General features: G+C 46.3%; 1 protein-coding gene across 4 annotated transcripts in view; it reads right to left on the bottom strand.

Moving 5' to 3' along the window:
* LOC121292006 (PR domain zinc finger protein 1-like) overlaps positions 1-23,796 on the bottom strand; it is a 115,569-nt gene that overhangs the window by 18,032 nt on the left and 73,741 nt on the right. For all 4 annotated transcript variants that reach the window (XM_041213744.1, XM_041213742.1, XM_041213743.1 and 1 more), the window contains one exon: positions 7,156-7,275. In XM_041213744.1, coding sequence (XP_041069678.1) covers positions 7,156-7,275 — 120 coding nt within the window. The remainder of the gene's footprint in view (positions 1-7,155; positions 7,276-23,796) is intronic.

The following is a 23,796-nucleotide window of genomic DNA, read 5'->3' as shown; positions in this document are numbered from 1 at the left end:
CAATAATTAATGACTGGGGTTATGCAAGATCCCAGAATGGGAGAAGTGCAGAGATCTCCTATTAGAAGTTCAAATTCAACTCCATAGGTGCCGTAAACCTAGACGCTGAGAGCTGGCTATGTGGCTACCCATCCTAATCTCACCAATAAGCAGACACAAGCACCTTCCATGTGGGCCTGGGGTTTGGTGGGTGACTGGATAATGACCAGGAGCAGGAAGCATGTCTGGTTTCCCTTCCAACACCCTCCTGGTCCCAGCCCCAGACTAGGGGTACTGAGACCCATTGGGACACCGTCACTGACACCAGTCACTCCAGCGCTGCAGGCAAAGCCCAGTCTTCAGCACTTAGCTTCCTACAAGGCTCAATGATACCTGAGGCATGGCCACTATCCATAATATATTTGGTAGGAAGGGGAAGAGTTAACGGTCAGTGCTTCAGCTGAAGCTGATATTATGGTCACTGTTTGAGTTTACAAACTAGGGCGGGTGGGGGGGAGGGAGATGTTTTTCAGGGCACTGGCCCTGTCCTTGCAAGATTCTATACCTGATTCTGTGACCCACATTCTGAAGGAGCGTGAGATCAAGGAATGACGCCTAAAATATTTGTTTCTAAAATTAACAGCATCAACTAATACTAAGAAGGACAGGAGAGAGAGAGAGGGGGTTGGGGATGGAAAGCACAGCCGGCAATGAGACGCCACACTTTGTTTGATTGGGTAATCTCTCAGTTCCCCAATGTGACTCGGTGCCCAGAGTCAGCATCCACAGAGTGCAGAAGGACCCCACTTACACCGTCCGAGTCAAAACTGATTTTTATTATTGTATTCCAGTTTCGTATTGTCAAAAGCAAAACCACAATTTGTTTCCCTCAATTTACTCCAAGGTAGTAATTTCACGATTATTCCTGACACAGACGTCACTAGAAATTTTTGTGTGTTTAGTGTTCCCTATCAACGTTCCCTTGAAACGATGTGTGTGCATTGCACGGCCTACCTTAATTCGTTTGAAAGCGGGAAGGAGCCAGAGTATCGCCGCAGCCAAACACGTGCGGATATTCCCTCCGCTGGGATTGTTTTTAGTTTCTATTCAATCCCTGCAGAACATTCGGGAATTTGTTAGCCGCTTATCGTTTCTTTTTTTTTCCCTAAAGAGGCTTAAAACCTGATTTATAATACTGAGAGTATCCCGTGAGGGCAGGATCCGGGGGGGGGGGTGAGGGGGTGGCAGTGCTCTCGGATGTGATGCCCCCTGCAGTCAAATAGCCTGCCAACACTCACCAGCCAGGCTCACCCACATGAAGAATGGCCAATTGGGCAGGGTGTTGGAGGAGATCACAAAGTCTGTGCACCATAAGTAAAATCAGAAGGGCCGGGAAGAGGGTGAATGGGGAGCGAATTGGCGGGGATAGAAGAGGAAGCGAAATTGCAACACAATAATAACTGAAAAAAAATACACCAAACTTTCTTAGGGACTACATCCTGAATGCGTGGACGGCCATGAAACTGGAAGCGAGACAGTCTGTGACGTTATTGTATAAATGCTTAACGGGTCGTAACGAATCCCTCAGCGATGCTGTTACTAATAGAGGATAAATGCATTAACACATGAACACCTCCGTTAAGGTGACGAGGATTCCGATAGGAGCGCTTTAAACAACTTGGCTAATAACCAGACCCAGTTCTGGTGCTGAGCTATCAGGAGGTGGGAGCTGGGGGGGGAATGAAGGGTGAAGCCTGTATCTGTTGCCCCCGCCGCTCCTGAAGTCCGGGGCGATGTAAAGTAAAACTGATGCAGCAAATTAAGAGTCAATAACAAACAGCCAGAGCCAGCTGGATAGAATCCATCGATAGACCAACTTAAAACATGAAAAAGACGAAGGGACGTGGTTCATAGAAAAAAGTAAAGAATTAAGGAATACACTGCTGGGGATGTCATTGAAAAGCAGACCCATAAATGAGCCCAAAAAGAAATTATGTGGCGACAGGGTGGGTAGATGGGGTAAAGATCTATCAAAATCACAGAAGCTTGTTTTTTTTAATGAAGTAGAGAGCAATGAGACACACAGGTAGAACTGTGTCGGCGATAATCCACATACAGCCCAGCAGAGGGCAGTGAGACCAAAATGTGAGTGAGGTGGATCATAGTCTCGCAATCACAGAGCCTGAGAGCACAGCAAGAGGCCATTGAGTCCAAGGTAATGCCTGTGCCTGCTCTTTGAAGGAGCTATCCAATGAAGTCCCACATCTCAGCCTTTTCCCCAGTAACCCTGAACTCTTCAAGTGCATGTCCAACTGTCTTTTGAAAGTTCTTGTATTTAATTCAACCTTTCAGCCTGTGGGTTGCAGATCTTAACAAGCCTCTGAGAGGAGACGTTGCTCCTCATTCCCCCTCTTGTTCTTTTACCAGTTATTTTAAATCTGTGACCTCTGGTTACTGACCCACTTGACAGAGGAAACTGTTTCTCCCTTCCAGCTCCTGTATAATTTTGAAAATATTTGTTAGGTCTCCCTTTAACCTCCTCTGCTCCAAGGAGAACAATTTCAGCTTTTCCCATCTTTTATGTTCATTCATGGGTTGCGAGCATTGCTGGCAAGATCAGCAGTCATTGCCCATCAATTGCTCTCAAGAAGGCCATGTCTTGCTAAAGAGGAACTGACATCTGAAACTGAAAACAAAACTTCCATTGAGTCAGACATGAAAGGCAGCCAGTATGTGTGTGTTTGTGCGTCTGTGTCTGTTTAGCTTCTTATCCTACAGGATGCTGGAGGTGTAATGGGTGCAAGTTGTACAGTTCTTACTCTTTCAAGGTTAATGTAATGAAACTTGAAAAAGTCCCTCCCCCAACCCTGGTTTTAGTTTGTTAATCTCATCAAGCCACCACCTTGCAAACCAAACTGAGAAGGTGAGCTGGCTAAGTACCTCAGCTAATCCCTGCTCCATGGAAATATTACAGCATTTTCCCAAGTCTCTGACCCTGTGTTCTATTGCTGCATTGAGCTAGCAGCCTATAATGTTCCTGTTGTTGCCACACATTCATTATGCAGAGAATTTCTAGGAACGGTAGAAAGGTCACAAGCCTCAAAAAGCCTCAGATTAATCTCAACCTCCCTGCCTCCCCAGTGCGCCCCTTGGTCCCTCCTCCCCTTTGTGCCTCCTCCCCTTTGTGCCCCTCGGTCCCTCCTCCCCATCGCACCCCTCAGTCCCCCCTCCCCTCCCCTCCCTTGGTCCCTCCTCCCCTCCCCATCGCACCCCTCGGTCCCCCCTCCCCTCCCCTCCCTTGGTCCCTCCTCCCCTCCCCATCGCACCCCTCGGTCCCCCCTTCCCTCCCCTCCCTTAGTCCATCCTCCCCTTCCCTCCCCTCCCTTAGTCCCTCCTCCCCTTCCCTCCCCTCCCTTAGTCCATCCTCCCCTTCCCTCCCCTCGGTCCCTCCTCCCCTTCGCGCCCCTCGGTCCCTCCTCCCCTTCGCGCCCCTCGGTCCCTCCTCCCCTTCGCGCCCCTCGGTCCCTCCTCCCCTTCGCGCCCCTCGGTCCCTCCTCCCCTTCGCGCCCCTCGGTCCCTCCTCCCCTTCGCGCCCCTCGGTCCCTCCTCCCCTTCGCGCCCCTCGGTCCCTCCTCCCCTTCGCGCCCCTCGGTCCCTCCTCCCCTTCGCGCCCCTCGGTCCCTCCTCCCCTTCGCGCCCCTCGGTCCCTCCTCCCCTTCGCGCCCCTCGGTCCCTCCTCCCCTTCGCGCCCCTCGGTCCCTCCTCCCCTTCGCGCCCCTCGGTCCCTCCTCCCCTTCGCGCCCCTCGGTCCCTCCTCCCTACAGCTCCCCTCTGTCCCTCCTCTCCTCTGCACCCCTTGGTCCTGTCTTCCCTTTAAAGCCTTTAAGGGGACTGCTGGAAGTCACCACCAAAAAGATAAAGTCTAAAGAAAATACTTACCTGAATGTAGAGCAGGAGGTTGCAGGGGTAGCTCTTGGCTCCACTGCAGGAGTGAAGACCATTGTCAGGTCCCTCCCTCTCAAGCACTTTCCCCTTATCCTGGTTGACCTCTCCCTGCCAATCACATTCCCCATCTTCTAGGGCTGACCTACAAGTGACACAATGACCTGCAACTGAAATCTTCTTCACCAAGGAACTCATATAATGAGGCCAGAGGCCCAATATTTGGTGTCCCTCATTTGTTCCCTGTCTATGTTGGCAAGTCAATTTTATAGGGTATGTTGCTTCTAATATCAGTGAAGTGTTGAAGGATTCAGGGTTGGCATACAGCTTCCCATCTGAGTGAGTGCCTATTGCAGGCTGATAAACCCATGCCCAGCTGTTATTCTGGGGCTGAGCATCACTGATGCTGCTGGAGCTGCTGAGTTTTTCCAGCACTTTCTGTTTTCATATCACACAACAGAATGGGTGGAAGCCACCAGGTTGTTCACCTCTTGATCCAAGCAGCAATGCCTGGAAAGGAGCCTCGCACAGGCTGAAGTACCTTCCAGGATGTAATCCTTGCAATCCTGTCAGGGTGATACCTGTCAGATCCCAGTTCTATGAAGCATTGGAGCTTCTGCTCCACAATTGTAGTTAGGGCCCAGCTGGAGTGTGCCAGCCTGCGAGGTGAGCTTTACCGACTGGTACACCATTTAATTCAGCGTCGCGGAGATCACAATGTCAGACCCACTCCACCCATCATCTTGCCTAATCCCCCAGCCTCCTCTCTCCAGGAACAGATCCAACCGTCTCTTCACTCACATTTGCACTGGCAGTCCCTCCCTGATAATTTCATACTCACATTGAGTGAAAAATTTCCCCCGACTTTCCTTCTAACTTCTCACTTCCTTATTTTTAATCTGTGGCATGAGGATTTGAACTTTCACCACACTGTATAATGTGCCCATGTTAAAACCCTCCGGAACCACAAAAACCTCAAGTGGCTCATCTCAAAATCACCTCTCTGCCAAAGAAAGCAACCTCAATTTCCTTAAACATCCTTCACAGCTGAAAATTACTGATTCCAGGGATCATCTTCAATGTTTTCCTCTGGATCCTTTCAAAGCCAATAATGTTCGTCTAGTGATCAGGAACTCAGGACTGATCACAGTGCTCCAGGTGATCTGTGAAAAGCACCTCATACGGTAACAATATATCATATGCTTTACCCCTCTGCCAGCACTCATTTCCCTAGGGAGTGTGCTATCGCTTTCTAGACTTATCCATCAAAGTGTCGGCCATGGTTCAGTCCATAACACTCCTGCTTCTGAATCAGAAGGTTATGGGCTTCAAATCTCAATCCAGGGACTTGAGCACCTACTCAAGGCTGGCACACTATTGCAGTACTGAGGATGTGCTGCACTGTCAGAGATGCTATGTTCTGGATGAGGTGTTAAACTGCGGCCTTGTCTGCCCTCTCAAGTGGATGTGAAAAATTTCACAGCACTACCTTGACCTATCAGTAAAGTAATGGATGGGGTCATCAAAAGTGCTATCAAGCAGCAGTTGCTAAGTGATAACCTGCTCATTGACACTCAGTTTTAGTTCCAGCAGGGTCACTCAGCTCCTGACCTTATTACAGCCTTGGTCTAAACATGGACAAAAGAGCTGAACTCCAAAGGTGAGGTGAGAGTGACAGCCCTTGACATCAAGGTAGCATGTGGCTGAGTGTGGCATCAAGGAGCCCTAGAAAAATTTAGATCAATGGGAATCAGGGGGAAAACTCTCCGCTGTTTGGAGTCATACCTAACACAAATGAATATGGTTGTGGTTGTTGGAGGTCAATCATCTCAGTTCCAGGACATCACTGCATGAGTCCTTTAGGGTAGTGTCCTAGGCCCAACCATCTTCAGCTGCTTCATCAATGACCTTCCTTCTATCATAAGGTCAGAAGCGCTGATGTTTTCACAATGTTGCACAGATACTGAAGCAGTCCATGTCCAAATGCAGCAAGACTTGGACAATATCCAAGCTTGGGCTGACAAATGGCAAGTAACATTCACACCACACAAGTGTCAGGCAATGACCATCTCCAACATGAGAGAATCCAACCATCGCCCTTTGACATTCAATGGTATTACCATTGCTGAATCCCCCACTATCAACATACTGGGTGTTACCATTGATCAGAAACTGAACTGGACTAGCCATACAAATACTGTGGCTACAAGAGCAGGTCAGGAGCTTGGAATCTTGCGGTGAATAACTCAGCTCCTAATTCCCCAAAGCCTGTCCATCATCTATGGGGAGAAGGTGGGAGAATGGGGTTGAGAAACCTATCAGCCATGATTGAATGGCGGAGCAAACTTGATGGGCCAAAAGGCCTAATTTCTGCTCCTATGTCTTACGGTCTCATAGTCTACAAGGTGCCAGTCAGGAGTGTGATGGAATACCCTCCATTGCCTGGATGAGTGCAGCTCCCACAACACTCAAGAAGCTTGACACCATCCAGAATAAAGCAGCCCACTTGATTGGCACCCCAACCACAACATTCACGTCCTCCACCACAGATGCACAGTGGCAGCAGTGTGTACCATCTACAAGATGCACTGCAGAAACTCACCAAGGCTCCTTAGACAACATCTGCCAAACCCATGACCACTACCATCGAGAAGGACAAGGGCAGCAGACACATGGGGACACCACTTCCTGGAAGTACCCCTCCAGGTCACTCACCATCCTGACTTGGAAATATATCGCTGTTCCTTAACTGTTGCTGGGTCAAAATCCTGGAACTCCCCTCCTAACAGCACTGTGGGTGTACCTACACCACATGGACTGCAGCTGTTCAAGAAGGCATCTCACCACCACCTTCTCAAGGGCTATTAGGGATGGGCAATAAATGCTGGCCCATATTCCATGAATAGATTTTGTTGAAACTATTTTGATGAGCAGGAGTGTTCTCCCTGAATGTTGGCCAATATTTTTACATCTAAACCAACATCACAAAAACAGATTATATGAGCATTATCAGATTGCTGATTGTGGGGGCCTGCTGTGTGTTAATTGACTGCTGCACTTCCTGCATTACAACAGCAATTAGACTTCAAAAGCAATTAATTGGCTGCACAGCACTTTCAAGTGTCCTGGGGATGAGAAAGATGTTATACGAATTCAAGTCCTTTCCTCCCTTTCATAGAGGTCTAAAGATATAAGTATCTGGTCAGCTTCTGCCAGTGGCCTTGACTAACTTACCCTCCAGAAATACTTTCTGTTTATGTTCTTTGGGACATTGTCTTTGGTGTAGATATCCCCAACCAATGGCCCAAAACGCGTCCCTTGGGGGATGTATTCCCTGCTAATTACTCCAATCACCTGTAGTAGAAAGAGAAAGGCATTGGTCAGAGATTACGCGCTTGTCCAAATCGCTAAGCCCCTTGGTCTGCTCACCATATGGATCCTATAATCAAAAGAGCAAAAAAAAAGAAACTACAGGTCATTCACCATCTGAAAGAAAAAGGTAAAGCAGTTTAATAGTGTTCAGTTAGTGCCAGCTTTCGCTCAGTGGCTAGCTCTCTCACATCTGAGTTCCACCTCAGCACAAAATTCGAGGTTGACGTTACTAGTACAGTACTGAGGGAGTGCTGCATTGTCAGAGGTGCTGTCTTCTGAATGAGGCATGAAACAAAGGCACCATGTTTCCTATATTACCACAGTGATGACACTTTAAAAGTGTTTCATTGACTGTAAAGCACTTTAGGATGTACTGAGAACATGAAAGGTGCCAAAGAAATGCATGTCTCTTTTTAAAATGAAGGCCTCTCGCTTCCATTAATCCCCTTTCAGATTTTATGATGTGAGCTCAATGTGTAATCGAATAACACTGGACAGGAAGGGCTGAAGTCTGATCCCTCGCCTTTGTCCATTACTTTGAGGGGTTCTGACGATAGAGATGCTGGAATTGGCCTAGTGCTTCTGGAAGAGCAGATCATAAGAAGACACTGACCCGACTGAGCTGAATTTGAAAGGGTTACTGGGCAAAGTAATCTTCTTATTTGGAGCTTGCTGTGCACATTTTGTCTACATACCATCAGTGACTACATTTCAAAGGTAATTCATTGGCTGTGAAGTGCTTTGGGTAGTTCTGATGAAGAGCAATACAGACTTGAAGCATTAACCTGTGTTTTCCTCTCCACAGATGGTGTCAGACCTGCTGAGTTTTTCTTGCAATTTTTGTTTTTGTCCCTGCTTACTCTGTTGTGTGAAAACCCAAGAGGAGGTTTCCAGCAAGTTGCCCCTTCCTTCCCACAATCCCTTCACCCATGAAAGCAGGCAGGATAATTCGGAAGGACATTCAATCCCATACCAATGGGAACCTTGGGGACACCTCAGAATCACTGATGGATTCATGGCTGACACTGAGGTCTTTGATGTCTGAGGGATGTAGGAGGACCGGGAAGTGGATGAAGATAAGCAGGGGAAAATCTCTCCCTTACTACACAGAACGAATGCCAATCAGGCACTTGACCATGTTCTCCAACAAGCCTGCAAAGGATGCCCTGTCCGTCCGATCATCTGAGGCTGAGACACAGCGATCAGTTGGTGGATTAACACTTGGATGTGAGTAAGCCTCCCTGAACAGCCATATTTATATCTCTTTCAAGGAACAATTATAATTGCAGAGATGCTGCAAGATTGAGAGGATAAAGAAAGTACATTTAATCTCGAGCCGAAGTGAAAGGATTGTATTGCTTTGTTCGACGAATCGCTTTTGCGGTGAGGCAAATGTTGGAAGCAGATTCAATAATAACTTTTAAGTACTTTTACCTACTTAAAAAGAAAAAAAAGTGCCATAGGGGAAGGAGCAGGTGTTGTTAAAAGAGTTAGTGCCATCATGATGGACCGAATGGATTCCTTCTATATTGCATCATTTTATAATTTGGTTCGAATCAAATGCCAAGATTTTAACTCATTCAAAACTCATGCATATACACCAAATCAAAATCAGGCCCAAAATGTCTGCAGTTAGCAGTAGACAGAGCATAAACATATTTCAACAAAACAATGGAAAATATTGTTCATATTTTTTGTGTTTTCTTTTATCCTTCTTTTGTTCATTGTTTCTCTCAGCTCATTTTTCCCCACTCAACATTCTCTCTTCTTCCCCAGAAGATCAGGGCCTCAATACTCACTGATTCTGTATCCATTTTACTGGCTTAAAATGGCTGCCAAAGCATCTAATATCATGGATGGCGTGCATGTGTACATTCCACACTGGTAGAGCATCATCCACCATGCTGGTGAAGGCTGAAGTAAAGGTGTCCAGAGCCCATGCTTGAAATAGGCATGAAGTAAATAGAAACTTTGATCGATATGTCCAATCCCTAATCCTCAGATCCCTGAGGTTACCATTATTCCATCTCCAGCTGAAATCTTCCACAAAACTTTACAGAAGATTGGGTATAGAAACTGCGATTTATCTGCATCATTCAATACCACAACTTGGGTTGCCAATTACACTCCAAAATTGCCCTGGAATCTCCGAGAATGGGAGATAAAGCTCCAGAATACTGCTGGGAGCAAACCAGGAGAAGAATCATAGCTACATTAAAAGAAAATGTTTCTTTGGATATTTTTGCTGATCAGTCATAAAAATGTTGGAGGTGTGATTTTGACTGACAGTCATGACTCATCAATCAGGTGTTTGCTTTCCGATTAGCCAGGTGAAGGTGAAACGCTATGAGGATGGACGTGTCAAGCAACCAATGGTGGTGAATGTAGGGTCAAAGCAGTTTGAGGGGGGAGGTCATGTGACGAAACCTCCAGGAATGCATTCAGCCAAAGTTGGCAACACCAAGTCCATCCAAGGCAGTGAAATCTCCATTTCTAGACCCTCTCTTGGTCAATTGAAAAGCAGCTAACTAACCATAAAAACACTTAATTAATGGAATAGCCACAAAGGGAAAGAGCTGAGTCACAATCTCAGTGTTATTGCATAACAGACAGTCCGTGAATAAGTAAACATTTTCCCTTTAATCAATGACTCATTAATCAGGAACTCAGAATAGAATACCATTGGCACATTCCAGGCTTCCGTTTCATTTTTAACCACAGCAGCCAGCATTGTGGTGTAAGGTTTTCAGTATGAACCATTTATTTGAAGATTGGCCCAGACAGAAAAAGAAAACAAGCTGGGGCTGTCTGATAAGGATCAAAGGAATGCGTTGAGAAGTATGTGCATTTCTATAGCACCTTATACATTCTTAGGCTGTCCTAAAGTGCTTCACAACCAATAAAGTACTTTTAAACAGAATGTCTTGTGGCGCAGTGTTAACGTCCCTACCACTGGGCCAAAAGCTTTGGGTTCAACTCCCAATCTAGGACTTGATAGCCATGGAAGATGTGTTCATAATGTGGCCAAACAGGCTGACTATCAGCCTGTAAGTCCTTCCAATATGCCTGATGGCAGGTGGTAAGAGCAGGAAAGTTTCCTGGTCAGCCATACTGCTGAAGGCAAAGACAAACAACTGCAGTACTTTGCCAAGCATAATCACGGACCAATCCAATGGAAGTACATGGTTGCCAATGCCCTCTTAGGGTATGGTGCTGAAAGGAGGGAGTACTTTTGAAGTAACCACTTTGTAATGTAGAAAACTTGACCGCAAACCAGCACACAGCAAAGTCCAACAAGCAGCAATGGTGACCATATAGTCTGCTTTAATTATATTACTTGAGGGATAAATATTGGTCAGGACACCAGGCTAACTCCCCATCTCTTCGTAAAACACTGCAAAATATATTTTTCTTTCTTCTCCTCTTTCCCCATGATTCACTTATTTCATTCATTTCTCTCTTTCTCTAGACAGCCCTATCTTGCTGTGGGATTTGCAGGCACCTCCTCTTACACTCCACTTGGACATAATGTGGTAGAAATTGTTTGGTATCACACTGGCCACCCATTATACATCCCAACTGACATTCAGATCAATTGATTCAATGAAACTCAGTATCAAGCAGAGTATAATGAGCAGTCTATGCAATAACACTAATTATGCAATTTTGCCCAATTTCTACTCCAATGTTGGGATAGTACGACAATCATTGCGTTTTGCAACTTTCACATCCCAGTCTGTCATATGTAGTGTTGACAAAAGGAAGGTTTCGCTGATCTAGGATGTGCAGGTAGAGTTACATGACTGAAGACAAGAGGGAGGGACAGAAATCAATTGAAGAGGTGTCTTGCTTTCTAAAAGGTGGGCTTGTTAAGTCTCACTGATTACAGCTTCTTAGCCTAGATACATATGACACTGCACTCATTTCATTGCAAAATGGGCTTTTAAGTATTCAATATGGTTCACGAGATGTGCTTGGATACATGCTGGATGAGTACTGCCCAACACGTTGCTAAAGGTAGAAAAAGAGGTGTCAAGTGCCTGGAGCAAGAAGCCAAAGTTCTGATGTTCCATTTTGGTTCCCCTTGCTGGCTTCTCATCTTCGACCCTCTGTAAACTCCAAGAAACTCTGCCGCCAATATCCTAACTCGCATCAAGTCCCCCACTCCCAGGACAGTTGAAGCATGGATTAGATACAGATTAAAGCTCCCTCTACACTGTCCCATCAAACACTCCCAGGCAGGTGTAGCATGGATTAGACACAGAGTAAAACTCCCTCTACTCTGTCCCATCAAATGCTCTCAGGGCAGGTGCAACACAGATTAGGTACAGAGTAAAGCTCCCTCTTGCACAGTCCCATCCCAGGGCAGGGGCAGCATGCATTAGGTACAGAGTTAAGTTATCTCTACACTTCACCTTTAATGTAGACAAATGCTCCAAGGTGCTTTACAGAGGCACATTAGGACAAAAGTGGAAAGATTAAGTAAAGAAAGAAATATTAAGCAGGGTCAGAAAGATGTATCTTAAAGAGGGTCTTAAAGGATAAAAGGCAAGTGGAGAGGGTATAGGTGCTGATTTGTAGATTTCATAAAATTAATTGGTTTTTACATAGAAAATAATTTTTCCAATGCATGGACTTCATCCAATGTAATTGATAAATGAATTAAAGAGTGTGTGATGAGCACTGATAATGATCATGCAAATACATAGGCCTGTGTGTCATGCTCCCCGCCAGTGGGTTTTTAGGTGGGGGGAGCATGAAATTGAAGGAATGGGATTCCCTCCAGGTTCCCGCCCGCTCCAACCTGGCAGCGATTTTACACTGGTGCTGACAAGGCTTTGGACGGGACGCCCGCCTTTGCCCCAATCAAGGCCCTTAAGTGACCCAAAAAGACTGGGCTTAGATCTCGGGTGGGAAGTTGGGGTTGGGTGGGGGCTGTTGGCACTTCCATCAGAAGTCTCCTCCTGACTGCAGGCACCCCCACTCTTAAGATCCAGTGGCCACTAGACCTACTTCCCCCCAACCTCCGGCCTCTCCCTGACAGCCCAATCACCCCCACTGCACCCCACCCAGGCCTACACCACACCCCCCCCCACCACCCCCTGCCCCACCCAGGCCTTCCCTACCCTCCCAGTCCCCATCCTGGCACCTCTGAAACCTAGCTTGTCTTCCAGTCCCAGGACTTAGGCTCAGACACCTTCCTGAAGGTCCTCTTCAGCCCACTGCAGCTCTTGTTGCTGCAAGAACTGGAGAGCTGTCGGCCAATCAGATTGGCCAGCAGCTCTCTAAGGAGGGACTTCCTCCCAAGTGAGGGGCACTCAGGGCATTTGAGCGTAAAATGGCTGCGGGGCATTCCTGAATGGCAGGAAGGGAAACCCTGCCATCTAAAAAATTCAGGCTATAGGAATGCATCAGTTACAGTACAGAAAGGTCATTCAACCAAAGCTGCCATGACTGTATTCACTCTCCACACAAGGAAATAGATTAAAACTATTAAAACTAGTAATGATTAGAGCTACCTATCTAATCTAACGCTGAATACTGACATAGCTGCTGCCTGAACTGTCATTCCTGGAAGAGAATCCCACAGCCTCACAACTTTATGTATCAAGAAATTTCTCCTACCCTCTGTTCTAAATCTCTTACATTTAATCTTCTGTCTATGGGCTGTCATTCTGGGCCCCTCAACTGAAAACAATCTGCTACTTTCTGTCCTGCCCCATCCTTCCATGATTTTAAACACTTTTTATCAGATTGTCTCAATCTGCATTGATTTAACAAAAAAACCCCCTCAATTTTTCAAGTTTTCCTTTGAATTTTTATTTCCTCACATCAGGCAGGGGGTCCTGGTAAAACTGCGATGTACCTTCTGTAAAGCCTCAATACCTTCCCATAAGGAGTCCAACAGTATTCTAATTGTGATATTGTTGGTTTCCACAGAAAAAAAAACAATAACACAGAGAATGGCCAGAATGTGGAATCATCAATCATAAAGTGTTGTTGAGTCCATAAATTCCCTTAAACATGAATTCAATAATTGCTTCTAAAACAGGGACATTAAAAGGAATGGGGACATTAAAAGGATCAGGGGAGCAAGCAGGAGAGTGACACTCAACTAAATGTCTCGTATGGATAACGCACTGGCATAGACTGGTTGGGAAGCAAGGAGTCAGAAGGATTTCAGTTTTGGTGTAGGTATCGCTGGCTAGGCAAGCATTTATTGCCCATCCCTAAATGCCCTTGATAAGGTGATAGTGAGCCATCTTCTTGAACTACTGCAGGCCATGTGGTGTAGGAGCACCCACAGTGCTGTTTGGAATTGACTCAACGACAGTGAAGGAACGGCGGCGATATAGTTCCATGTCTGGATGGTGTGTGGCTTGGAGGGGAACTTGCAGGTGGTGGTGCTCCCATGCATCTGCTGCCCTTGTCTTTCAAGGTGTTAGAGGTCGCGGGTTTGGAAGGAGCTGTCGAAGGATTCTTGGTGTGTTGCTGTAGTGCATCTTGTAGATGTTACATACTGCTGACATTGTGTGCTGGTGGTGGAGGGAGTGAGTGTTTAAGGTGGTGGATGGGCTGCCAATCACTTGGGTTGCTTTATCCCGGATGGTGTCAAGTTTCTTGAGTATTGTTGGAGTTGCACTAATCCAGGCAAGTGGAGAGTATTCCATCACACTCCTGACTTAAACCTTGTAGATGGTGGACAGGCTTTGGGGTGTCAGGAGATGAGTTATGACAGAATTCCCAGCCTGTGACCTTCTCTTGTAGCTACAGTATTAAGAAGGCTGGTCAGTTCAGTTTCTGGTCAATGGCAACACCCAGGCTATTAGTAGAGGGGGATTTAGTGACAGTAATGGCCACTGAATGTCAAGCGGAGATGGTTATATTTTCTTTTGTTGGAGATGGTCATTGCCTGGCACTGTTGTGACGTATGTGTTACTAGTCACTTACCAGCCCAAGCCTGAACATTGTCCCAATGTTGCTGCATATGGATACAGACTTTTTCAGTATCTGTGGAGTCAAGAATGGTGCTGAACATTGTGCTGTCATCAGCAAACATTCCCACTTCTAACTTTATGATGGAAGGAAGGTCACTAATGAAGCATTTGAAGCTGGTTGGGCCAAGGACACTACCCTGAGGAACCCCTGGAATGATGACTCAGGACAAGTTGTTGACTCCAACAACAACAACCATCTTCCTTTGTGCTAGGTATGACTCCAACCAGTTATAAATTATGAAGTCATAAGTCATTTACCCTGTTTGAGGTAAGGTTACCAACTCTAGTTACACATATTCCTCGAGTTTTCATCACATGACTTCCAGCCCCCAAACTCCAATATTTTTATAGCCAATAAATGAATGTTCAAAGAAAATGAATAAAACTCAACTTTTTTTTTATTGTCTCTATGATTTTTCTCCAGGGTTAATCACAGCACTATCTTGGAGATTAATCGTCAATTCCTGGAGACTGCAGGAAGATCCTAGAATGATGGCAACCTTAGTCTGAGGGTTGCACACATATTAAACATAATGGATGGAATACACAGTGGAATGCATTGGCATTTAAATGATAGACAAAGCTCCCATCTGTTGTCAGCTGTGTCTCAGTGGGCCACACGCTCACCTCTGTGTCAGAAGGCTGTGTGTTGAAGACTCACTCCAGGAATTTAATCAAAAGATCCAGGCCGACACTTCCAGGGCAGTATTGAGAGAGTGCTACTCTGTCTGAGATGCTGTCTTTCAGTTAAAATCTTAAACTCAAAAGATCCCATGGTGCTATTTCAGGATGTTCAAGAGAGTCTCCCCAGTGTCCTAGCCAATACCTATCCTCATGCAAGATTGCTAAAAATGGAGTATCACATGCTGTTTGTGGGATCTTGCTGCGTGGAAATTGGCTGCCAGGTTTCCCTAAATTACAGCAGTGACTACCCTTCAAACATAACTGATTGGCTGTGAAGTGCTTTGGAACATCCTGAGATGGTGAAAGGTGCTATATAAATGCAAATTTGTTTCTATCTTTCGATTTTTGTGTGGTTAACCAGCCCAAGAATGTCAAAGACGCACTGGGTCAAATGGATTGGCAAATAGGAAACACTGTGGGATTATTAGTGCTTCAGTGCCAGTAACCCAAGACCAGCTATTGTTGCAGTGAAGGAAATCCCCGCACGCAGCAACAAACAGAAAAACTGACAGGCCATAGTAGCTGTATTAGTCGAATGAATTCAAAGGAAAGAGCAGCTTCCTGTTTACTTTCCAACTGACTGGGGCCCTCTTTTTATGATACAATCAAACTTCTGAGAACTTCAAGCCTGTTGCAGCCTCTCAACGTCGGTCACAACTTCTTCCAAGTGTCCCTGATACTCCAGAGTTTCTAATGTGGAGTATGGTCCAATTTTAACAAGTCTTGCTACGTGTTTTGTATATTTTATATATTCCACATAAAATATAAAATCATACAACAGTACAGCACAGAAGGTCACTCAACCCATTGAGTTTACACAAGATCTTTCAAGGGGCTATCCAGTTAGTCCCACTCTTTGGAATACTCAAGTATCCTATTCCATTTTCAAAACTACTGTTGAATCTATTTCCACCACCTTATCAGTCAGTGGATTCCACTTGCAGTGAGAAAGGGTTTTCCTCATCTTGCCTTTGGTTCTTTTGCCAATCACCTGAAATCTCTGTTCTCTGGTTATTGCCCCTACAGCCATAAGAAACAGTTTCTCTTTATTTACTCTACCTAATCGGTCATGATTTTAAGCAGCTCCACCAAATCTCTTCCTAGCCTTCTCTGCTCTAAGAACAACCCCAGCTTCTCCAGCCTATCCACCCAACTGTACTTCCTCGTTCCTGGAACTATTCTAGTAAGTTGCTTCTGTACCCTCTTCAAATTCTTCACAAGCTTCCTAGAGTGTGATGCCCAGAAATGGGCACAATACTCATTTGGTGCGAAACTAGTGTTTTATATGGATTCAATATAAACTTGTTAGCTTTTGTGCTCAAAGACTCTATTTATTAAGCTCAGGAACCCATATGTTTTATAAACTGCTTTGTTAACCTGTCCCACCACTGTCAAAGATTTACCCTCAAACAGTTTCTATTATTAGTCTTTCTATTATTACAGCCCCTTTAAATTGTACCCTTTAGTCTGTATTGTCTCCCCTCATTCTTCTAATCAAAATGTATCACCTCACACTTTCTGCACTGGATTTTATCCGCCATGTGCTGCCCATTCCACCAGCCTGTTAATCCCTTTTAAAATCTGTTATTTTCCTTTACTCTAGCTCCAAATTTTTAAAAATCATTTGCAAATTTCAAAAATGTGTCCTGTACACCTAACATTAGCCCTGATTTTAACAAGGAGCGGGGGTGAGTGGAGGGGAAAACTTGACCACTATCAGGCTTGACTGTGCAAAGCCCTGGCTGACTCCCAGGCCTCATTTTAAAAAGTTGGACCCGAACCCAGTGACAATCATGTGGCAGTACTGGGTGAGCAGGGCATGAGGTTGCCACTAGAGACCTTCAGGAGTGGTTCTGTGAAGCTATCGTAGGAGGGCCGAGGGCAGTGGGAGTGGCGGGTGGGGAGAGGCAGTGACAGGAGAAGAGGAGGTCCAAGGTTTCTTCTCCCACAGCATCACCCATCTCCACTCCTGCCTCAGCTCATCTGCTGCTGAAACCCTCATTTGTGCTGTTGTTACTTCCAGACTCGACTATTCCAATGCTTTCCTGGGCAGCCTCAGTAAACATCAGCAACCAAAAACTCTGCTGCTTGTGTCCTGTCTTACAAATAGCCCTGCTCCTCTCTGTAATCACTGACCGACATTGGTTTCCAGTCCGACAATGAATCCATTTTAAATTCTCATCCTTGTTTTCAAATCCTTCCATGATCCTACCACTCCTTATCTGTGTGACCTTCTCCAGCCCTACAACTCTCCAAGATCTCTTCACTCCTCCAATTCTAGTTTCTTACGTGTCCCCAATTTTTATTGCTCCATCATTGGCCTTCAATTGCCAAGGCCCTAAGATCTGGAGTTCCCTTCCTAAACCTCTTTGCCTTCTGAGTTCTCTCTCCTCATTTAAGGCACTCCTTAAAACCTACCTCTCTGACAAAGCTTTTGGTCACCTGCCTTAATATCTATTTAAGAGGCTCAGCCTCAAATTTTGTCTGGTAATGTGCTCCTGTGAAGCACCTTGGAGCATTTTAAGTTAAAGGTGCTATACAAATGCGAGTTGTTGCAGCTCTATTTGCTTTACTCTGCATCTAACCTGTGCTGTACTTGCCCTGAGTGTTTGACCATACAATGTAGAGGGAGCTTTACTCTTATGTCTAACCTGTCCCTACCTGCTTTGAGAATGTTTGATAGGACAGTGTAGATGAGTAGTCTACATTACCTTTAAGCATGGATGAGATAGCAATTGCCTATTGTCTGAAATGTCTGTTCCACCCACATTCTGGCGCAGGCCAGAGTGGAAGTTAACCAACAGACTGCTGGGCTGGCTCATGAACCATTCTAAAGGAGAGTCATTCTGAATTGAGTGATACGCATTTCAATAAGATCTGCAGGGATCAAAAAGATAAAAACAAAAAACTGCGGATGCTGGAAATCTGAAACAAAAACAGAATTACCTGGAAAAACTCAGCAGGTCTGGCAGCATCGGCGGAGTATCGCAGAATAACAATGACAATGCAGGTCTCTTATTCTCTGAAGCATGGATGCTGATGGAATTTCTTCTGCCAGTTAGTATCAGCCTTGGTTCATTAGTCAGAAATATGACCAAAAAGCTAATTACTGAGGAAGTGTAGCAATATTGGAGGTGCCAGCTTTTACTTGAGATGCTAAACCGAGACCCTATCTGCTCTCTCTCCAGGATGTAAAAGGCACTATTCAAAAAAGAGAGTTCTCCCTGGTCTTCTGGCCAATATTCACCCCTCAACCAACTGAATATCTGGTCAATTATCACATTCCTGTTTGTGGGTTCTTGCTCTGCACCAATTAGCTGCAGCCTTTCCTATACTGCAATATTGGCTTCACTTGTAAAGTGCTTCATTAGCTGTAAAGCACTTTAGGATGGCCTGAGGCTGTGAAAGGCACCAAAGAAGTTCTTTATTTCTGTCATTTCCCATTTGGCTGACTTTTTCACTGATGGAAAGGATTTTTGCCTCATACTTTCAGTGGAGGCCAAGCAGGAAGAGTCAATAGAGACTGGGTGAATCAATTAGCTAACCTGTAGTCTGGATGTAACCAACCTGCCTTGAGGCTCATCCTGCAGTGAGCAATTTGATCAGATTCAATTGTTTCTGTGGTGTTTCACAGGGCTGTCTTTGCTGTACTGATGTGATAAATGACCAGATATTCAGCTGTTTGTGTGGTAAATATTGGCCAGTACACCAGGGAGAACCATAGGACCATGGGATCTTTTAAATCCAATGGAGAGAGAGCAGATGGGGCCTTGGAGCAATCATGTGTTTTCACATAACACTCAAGGACATAATATACCCGCTCATACTCTTCAAAAAGACATCACCACAAATGACTCATTGGTACTTACTTGTCCTGGCAAGGAAATTCCACACCCAGACACGTACGCGGTTTACTGACAATCATTTTCTGTCTCCCTTTCATTCCTGGCTCTTAACTGGGAAATCAGTGAAGGTTCACTTGGAGGCTGACAGAGAGAGACTCTTAAAGACAAAAGTCCCTGTATCAAGAGTCACCACTCTTTCAAACTCACTTATTCCCACAGCCCCCCAGCAGTCCTGCAGGATTTATACCTGGATTTGAAGCTGTTGCAAGTACAGGTCTGGGAATCTCTGCATTACATTATTAGAAATCACCAACACACATAGGCCACTGTTCAAAACCGATGCCACACACACACACATATATATACTATATATATATATATATATATTATATATATATATATATATATATATATATATATATATATATATATACACATAAAGGCACACTTTCTCTTTGTGCAATTTGAAGTTCAACATGATGGATGGCAGTCTGGGAATAGAACATTCTCATTTTGTAGTTACCCAACGTTTGCACCAAACACTCCAAGTTCAGGTTCTGCGTGGGTTTGATGCAGAATTAAGCTCCATCTACACTATCCTATCATAAAGTCCCTGGGTAATACGTCACAGGTTAGATATAGAATAAAACTCCCTCTACACTGTCCCAGTAACTGTCTCAGGCCAAATCTCTCATACTGCATTATTTTGAAACATTTCCATTTCCAACACCAATCCTCACTCTCTCTGTGTCTCCCTTGCATGAGATTGTCTATTTGGTGCTAGTTTCAGACTAGGAACATTAGAAACTGGAGGCCATTCAGTCCCTGAGGCCTGCTTCACTATTGAATTAAATCATGACTGATCTGCATCTCAACACACCTTGCCTCCCTTTGCTCCATATCCTTCAAAACTCTTCCTCAACAGAAATCTATCTCAGTATTGACAGCCGTTTTTGCGGGGGTGTAGAGGGGTTGGAGTAGTTCCAGATTTCCAGTGCTCAGTGTGTGAAGAAGTGCTTCGCTCCTTAACAGCCTAGCTGTAACTTTAAGATTATGCCCCTTTATTTTTGATTTCCTCATCAGAGGAAATACTTTCTCCATATTTACCCTATTGACTCCTAACATTTTAAGTACTTTGGTCAGATATACCTTCAACCTTCTAACCTCAAGGGAATAAAACAAATGATGTTTATGCATCTTTATAGTTAAGGGTTTGACTCCATTCTAGGATTTGAGCCCATAATATAGGCCAATACTCTCAGAAGAGCTATGCATGGAGACATAGAAACAGGATTAGGCCATTCAGACCTCGAGCCTGCTCTGCCATTCAACTAGATCATGGCTGATCTTCCAACTAAATGCCATTTTCCCATTGCTATCCCCATATCACTTGATGTCATTAGCATCCTGTCGAGGCAATGGTCACATGTCTGGATGCAGCAACAGAGCAGTCTGCTGTCAATTAGTATAGGCTGCATGTCAGCTGGAACACTCGTCTGCACCTTTCACATAAGAACATAAGGACTAGGAGCAGGAGTAGGCCATTCAGCCCTTTGAGCCTGCTCCACCATTCAATGAGATGACAGCTGATCTTCTACTTCAATACCATTATCCCACATGATATTTTTCACATGTAGAGATCTATCAATCTCTGTCTTGAGTATACTCAATGACGTGCCTCCTTAGCTCTTTGGGTTAGAGAATTCCAAAGATTTACCACCCACTGAGTGAAGAAATTCCTCCTCATCTCAGTTCTAAATGGCTTTCTACTTATTTGGAGACTGTGTCACCTGATTCTGGACCCTCCAGCCAGGGGAAACATCCTTCCTGCATTTACCCTGTTGAGTCCAGTAAGAATTTTTTATGTTTGAAAGTGATCACCTCTCATGTCTCTAAACACCTGAGAATAAAGGCTCAGTCTATTTAACCATTCACATGTTGCATTTTAGTAAAACTCTGATTATTCCATTATAGGTCAGTTAAATTATCCAGGCCGAAATCTGCTCTTCCCTCCAGCCTCCCACGAGCACCGTGTGCCTGTGTATATCTGTCTCTCTCTGTCTTGTACTCACCTGCAATGATTGTACCTCATCATTGTTGTATCTGATGATTGTCTTAGGGGTGATTTTCAACTGCCAAAAATGTTGAAGGAGCGAGGCGATGAAAGGGTTGGGCAGAGGAGGATCCCAGCAAAAGACAGGGTCCCCTCCTGCAAAAAGCCCAGAGAAATAAGAAAGGGTGCTTCCCGTCCCTGATCACTGGGTTTTCCACCTCTGCATTTCCACTGTGATCCAGGGCACACAAGAGCGAAGTGGGGAGCGGGGGGTGAAATCAGGGGACGTGGAGGGCCTTTGACTTTTCTTGATGCCCAGGACCCAGTTGCACTTTGCCCATCCAAGGCCTGCCTGGTGCTAGTTTCAAGTTTCAAACATCATCGAGCATCTCACCCAATTAAAATAGACGTCTGCTTAAATATGACAATAGAAAGCACTAATGGATTTCTAGAGCACGTTCTACAATCTCATTATATCCCAAAGCCCTTTAAAGACATTAAGTACAGTTGAACTGTAGTCATTACTAAGAAGCACAGCAGCCAATTTGCGCACAGCAAGCTCCCACACACAGCTATAGGATAATGGCCAGATAATCTGTTTTAGGTGTTGATTGAATGGTAAACACTAGCCCCAGGACACGAGGGACAACTCCCCCACTGTATTTCAAAATGGTGCCATTGGATCTTTTATGTCCACCAGAGAGGGATAGCTAGACTTTTGTCCAATGCAGGCTTGTCCAACGCATGGCCCATGGTCTGGATTGTGGCCCCAGAAGCCATTCTATATGGTTACTGGAACCCTTGTTCAAAATACCAGTCAGACAGGTAACTGAAGTTGAAGATTCTGCAAGGGGCTGCAACCACAATTACAGGTCTTCCACTTCTGCATTTGCTGCTGATAAGCTCACTAGTGGGAGACACTGCCACAGGGCCCACAGGGGAAGGGGAGGGATTGGCTGCTGGGGCCCACAGAGAAAGCAGAGGGAGAGGTTGCTAGGGCCCGCCAGGAGGAGCGACTGTGGGGCCTGTTGTGGGGGGGGGCGGGTGGTGGGGGGAACAAGTATGTGTGTGTGAGAGAGAGATTGAGTGTGTGTGTGTGTGAGGGAGAAAGTGAGTGCGCGTGCGTGAGAGAGAGGGAGTGAGTGCGCGTGCGTGAGAGAGAGGGAGTGAGTGCGCGTGCGTGAGAGAGAGGGAGTGAGTGCGCGTGCGTGAGAGAGAGGGAGTGAGTGCGCGTGTGTGAGAGAGAGGGAGTGAGTGCGCGTGCGTGAGAGAGAGGGAGTGAGTGCGCATGCATGTGAGAGAGAGAGAGAGTGAGTGCGCATGCGTGAGAGTGAGTGCACGTGCGTGAGAGAGAGAGTGAGTGCACATGCATGAGAGAGAGAGTGAGTGCACGTGCGTGAGAGAGAGAGTGAGTGCACGTGCGTGAGAGAGAGAGTGAGTGCACGTGCGTGAGAGAGAGAGTGCACGTGCGTGAGAGAGAGAGTGAGTGCACGTGCGTGAGAGAGAGAGTGAGTGCACGTGCGTGAGAGAGAGAGTGAGTGCACGTGCGTGAGAGAGAGAGAGTGAGTGCACGTGCGTGAGAGAGAGTGAGTGCACGTGCGTGAGAGAGTGAGGAGAGTGAACACGCGTGCATGTGAGAGAGAGTGAGTGCGCATGCGTGAGAGAGTGCATGTACGTGAGAGAGTGAGTGCGCATGCGAGAGAGAGAGTGAGTGCGCATGCGAGAGAGAGAGTGAGTGCGCATGCGAGAGAGAGAGTGAGTGCGCATGCGAGAGAGAGAGTGAGTGCGCGTGCGTGAGAGAGAGTGCGCGTGCGTGAGAGAGAGTGCGCGTGCGTGAGAGAGAGTGCGCGTGCGTGAGAGAGAGTGCGCGTGCGTGAGAGAGAGTGCGCGTGCGTGAGAGAGAGTGCGCGTGCGTGAGAGAGAGTGCGCGTGCGTGAGAGAGAGTGTGCGTGCGTGAGAGAAAGAGTGCGCGTGCGTGAGAGAGTGAGTGCGCGTGCGTGAGAGAGTGAGTGCGCGTGCGTGAGAGAGAGTGCGCGTGCGTGAGAGAGAGTGCGCGTGCGTGAGAGAGAGTGCGCGTGCGTGAGAGAGTGTGTGCACGTGTGCATGAGAGTGAGTGCGCGTGCGTGAGAGAGTGTGAGCGCGCGTGCATGAGAGAGAGAATGTGACTGTGCGTGCATGAGAGAGAGAATGAGTGTGTGCATGAGAGTGTGTGCATGAGAGCGCGCGCATGAGAGCGCGCATGAGAAAGCGCGCATGAGAGAGCGCGCATGAGAGAGCGCGCATGAGAGAGCGCGCATGAGAGAGCGCGCATGAGAGAGCGCGCATGAGAGAGAGTGTGCGCGCATGAGAGAGAGTGTGCGCGCATGAGAGAGAGTGTGCGCGCATGAGAGAGAGTGTGCGCGCATGAGAGAGAGTGTGCGCGCATGAGAGAGAGTGTGCGCGCATGAGAGAGAGTGTGCGCGCATGAGAGAGAGTGTGCGCGCATGAGAGTGTGCGCGCATGAGAGAGAGTGTGCGCGCATGAGAGAGAGTGAGCGCGCATGAGAGAGAGTGAGCGCGCATGAGAGAGAGTGAGCGCGCATGAGAGAGAGTGTGCGCGCATGAGAGAGAGTGTGCGCGCATGAGAGAGAGTGTGCGCGCATGAGAGAGAGTGTGCGCACATGAGAGAGAGTGTGCGCACATGAGAGTGTGCGCGCATGAGAGTGTGCGCGCATGAGAGTGTGCATGCATGAGATAGAGAGTGTGCACACATGAGATAGAGAGTGTGCACACATGAGATAGAGAGTGTGTCCGTGCATGAGAGAGTGTGCGTGCATGAGAGTGAGTGTGCGTGCATGAGAGAGAATGTGCGTGCATGAGAGAGAATGTGCATGCATGAGGGAGAGAGTGTGTGCACATGCCTGAGAAAGCAAGAGTGTTTGTGT

The sequence above is a fragment of the Carcharodon carcharias genome, chromosome 19, assembly GCF_017639515.1.
Source record: "Carcharodon carcharias isolate sCarCar2 chromosome 19, sCarCar2.pri, whole genome shotgun sequence".
In the NCBI taxonomy this organism is placed as follows: domain Eukaryota; kingdom Metazoa; phylum Chordata; class Chondrichthyes; order Lamniformes; family Lamnidae; genus Carcharodon; species Carcharodon carcharias.
Note: the sequence above shows the minus strand (reverse complement) of the source record. Positions and strands in the feature narration are given on the sequence as shown.